At 49.3% G+C, this 3,640-nt stretch overlaps 1 protein-coding gene across 1 annotated transcript; it reads right to left on the bottom strand.

Annotated features, from left to right (window-relative positions):
* Positions 1-2,378: 2,378 nt before the first annotated feature.
* LOC311315382 (neurogenic differentiation factor 4-like) lies at positions 2,379-3,392 on the bottom strand (the record flags this gene model as incomplete). Its single annotated transcript, XM_084446052.1, has 1 exon — positions 2,379-3,392. One exon carries the CDS (start codon positions 3,390-3,392, stop codon positions 2,379-2,381), a length of 1,014 nt encoding a protein of 337 aa, XP_084302178.1.
* Positions 3,393-3,640: the final 248 nt, after the last annotated feature.

The raw sequence follows: 3,640 nt of genomic DNA, 5'->3' as shown, positions 1-3,640 counted from the left end.
CACCTGCCCGTCCTCCCCTGTACACTGTGACTCTCCATCTCTACAGTGGAGGAATGGTGGGGCTGGAAGGTCAGGGAGGTCAAAACAAACTCTCCCCACTCCCATAGCCTATCCACAGCTGCCCCCACCCCTCGGTCACCCCCCATTCAGCAACTTTATCACCACAGCCTTGAACATTACAGACAGACACAGACACACACACACACAAACACACAAATTTTCCCACCCCCCCCCTTCCCCCCTCTCTCTCTCGCCCTGTGATTGTCAGCACTGACCTCTGTTGAATAGTACAGGATTATTACCATCGGAGTGTCCGTGAGGAAAGCCTCCAGCCATGTTAATCACAAACCTTTATCCTGTGCCACATCCATCCTTTCATTAAGAGTCAACCCTGGATTAGTGGAGCTGAACAAGACACAGAGAGAGGGGTAGATGAGAGACGAAGTTGAGAGAAGGGGAGGGAAGGGCAGCAGGGTGCTATGCTGTTTGGTGTGGTTGTGTGGCAGAATGGATGTCATATCCCTACTCTACCGAGATTGAAACTCTACTAAGACGACTGAAGGACAGAAGAGAGCAATGAGTGACAGCTATTCTCTCTTATTGCATCTGTGCTTTTTCACCTGTCTGTTTGAATCCTTAGAAATGTGTGTGTTTTTGTGTGCGAAGTCATGTGTCATTTATTCCAATGTGTATTTAAGAGTAAGGAGATAGCTTGGACATATCTCTGCTGCTGTCCCCTCCCCTGCTGTTGGCCTCCCAGCTGTCCGTCAGGGACAAGTCCCACCCCCCTGTGCTCCCAGCTGTCCGTCAGGGACAAGTCCCACCCCCCAGTGCTCCCAGCTGTCCGTCAGGGACAAGTCCCACCCTCCTGTGCTCCCAGCTGTCCCTCCTGCCAGAGTGAGTAACCTCAGCACAATGCGGGGTCGGGGGTCAAGAGAAAGAACAGGCTGCGTTCACAATGGTGCCACGGTGGCCATTTAACAGCACAACTCCCTTTTAAACACATCCATTTTTCATGTCTTTTAAGCCTGAGAGTCTGGGAGAAATAGGCATATGTGTGAGAGCGAGTGTGACTGTTTGTTGTGAGGGTGTGCGTTTGTGTTCCTTGTTGTAGAGAGGGTTCACAGTAGGCTTCACAGATAAAGCTGGTCTAGAAGGGCTCTCATTAGAGATTCCATTCTCTCTTCTCTCTGGTAGTGGGTTTCATAACCTCCCCTTAGTCTAGCTTGTTAACATACACCCTTGACTGTTGGTCCAGGACTTGCTCTTGGGACCCAAATAGTGAAAAACCCATAACTTTAACTGCATCATACAGTATGGCTGCACTGTATACAAAACACAGAATTCTACGTTTGATTTAAAATATTTTAATTTGATTAATTTTACTACCAAAAATACAAGTCAAAGGTTTTCATTTGGGAGAAGATTTTCATACTTGCCAATGGGGAAAAAACAATTTAGTACTGTACTAGCATAGTGGCATAGTGTATTATTCAGTGACAATTGGATTCAATTTGCATTGTACTGTATATTATATCATTTTACACCTGAGAGAAACCCACATTTTTATTCAAGGACTAGATTTCTATTGATTGAAGTCTGATTCAGCAGAACAGTAGACATTTCCTGTCCTCAGACCCCATACCTTGCTCATCTGCTACATGACTGAGGCTAGTGTAACTACATATGAGGCTAGTGTACAGTACCTACACCTGAGGCTAGTGTACAGTACCTACATATGAGGCTAGTGTACAGTAACTACGTACATAATAATGTATTTAAGTGCAAAACAGGAGATGTTAGACATAAAAGATGAGAAGAACGAAAACATACTGCCACAGTATAGTGTACCCAGAAGAGCACATACAGAGAAGCCAAGACCAAACATGTGTTAAAATTTTAAAAAGAAGGAAGATGCAACATATTTAACAGCTATCCATATAAATATTAAATTAGAGAATAATAAATAAATGTACAGTAATATGTATTTACAGTATGTGAAAAATCTGTTTCATGTTCTGAGTGATCGGAAGTGCTTAGGTAGTCCTCTATGATTACCTATGGGGTTATAATGTACTAAATTAGGTTTCCCCTGTAGGACCTTAGTGTATTTGGTTCAAATCCATTCACCAAAAGCAACAGTTTTTAAATAGCAACATTTAAACAGTGCTGAACACTAATCTAATATAGCACAGTGCTTGTGCATCACACACAATGTACACAGTCCTTATTCTATACCTCCTTATTCTACTTTTTCACAGAGGTGGGCTGGTTTCACAGTGTTCATTTCCACAATGGGGTCTCTTATCATATCAAAGTTTTTCCCTCAGTCACTGGTAGAGACAGAGAAATATGACTGGGCTCTCTGCTCCCTGGCTCTACTCTGTGTAGACGGTGCCCATCGGTGGCGGGGGCATGTGTGGGGGGTGGTAGGAGTCGTACGGCCCCTCCTGGGCCACCTCGTAACTGGTAGTCTGGTAGAGGACTTGACCCATGGAGGAGGAAGGGTAGAGGCGGTGGGGCAGGTAGTCTGGCGAAGCCTCCTGTTTGGGCACTAGGCTGTTGCCGATGCTGAGGGGGGGTGTGGGGGGCCCATCATAGGGGGGTGTGCCCACCCCGCCACCATTACAGTCGTTTGGGGAGTGGCTCTCGTAAGCCGCGCCCTTCACCGCCCTCAGGTGGAGCAAGTGGGCGGCGTCCAGTGTGCCATAGGGTGGGCTGGGCAGACCTGGGGAGCAGTAGCCCACTGGACCGACCCCCAATCGGATCCCTCCCACCACCGTGGACCCCACTCTGTCTCCATGCCGGTCCTCAGGCCCCTCCCCCACCGCCGGGGCCGGGCCCAGCTGCAGACAGCCAGCCACTAGGTTGCTGGTGGGCTGGGAGAGTCCCTTGCACAGGGTCTCTATGAAGACCCTGCTCTCTGTGGACTGGCCTCCCTCCAGGGCCTCTGACAGGGCACAGATGTAGTTGCGGGCTAGGCGCAAGGTTTCGATCTTGGACAGTTTCTGGGTCTTGGAGTGGCACGGCATTATGCTTCGTAGGTTCTCCAAGGCGTCGTTCAGGCCATGCATACGTGAGCGCTCCCTGGCGTTGGCCTTCACCCGCCGCACACGGAAGCGCTCCTGCCGTGCCTTGGTCATCCTCTTCCTCTTGGGGCCTCGCCGTTTGGGCTCGCTGACGTCCCCCTGGCCCTCCTCTTCTTCCTCCTCATCCTCCTCCATGTCCTCGCTCCCTAGCTCCCGGCCATGGAGGCCCAGCCCCCCTGCTCTGTAGCGATGCGATGCGATTGGTACATCTCCATCTTGGGAGCTCACGTCCTCGTCCATCCACTCCAGAGAGCCGGCCAACTCCTCCCCCTCCCCAGGCCTCCTGTACGGCTTAGCCATCATGGTGTTCTGGAAGCAAGAGAAGAGATTTGCTAGCAATATTCATCTGGCCACAAATATTTATAATTTCAGTCCATAAAGCTGGGATCCACTTCCTAAGAGTGAGACAATAATTTATGTTTGGTTGGTGCTGTTGTAACAGGCGTCACTGAATAGCTTGTCAGTATCACTTCCAACATCACTTGCCCATGCTGGGTTTGATCACAGGTCCTCTGACTTGACAATGCCTGACCACATCTCAGCTCATAAAC

This window comes from Borostomias antarcticus, assembly GCF_949987555.1.
Source record: "Borostomias antarcticus genome assembly, chromosome: 11".
Taxonomy (NCBI): domain Eukaryota; kingdom Metazoa; phylum Chordata; class Actinopteri; order Stomiiformes; family Stomiidae; genus Borostomias; species Borostomias antarcticus.
Note: the sequence above shows the minus strand (reverse complement) of the source record. Positions and strands in the feature narration are given on the sequence as shown.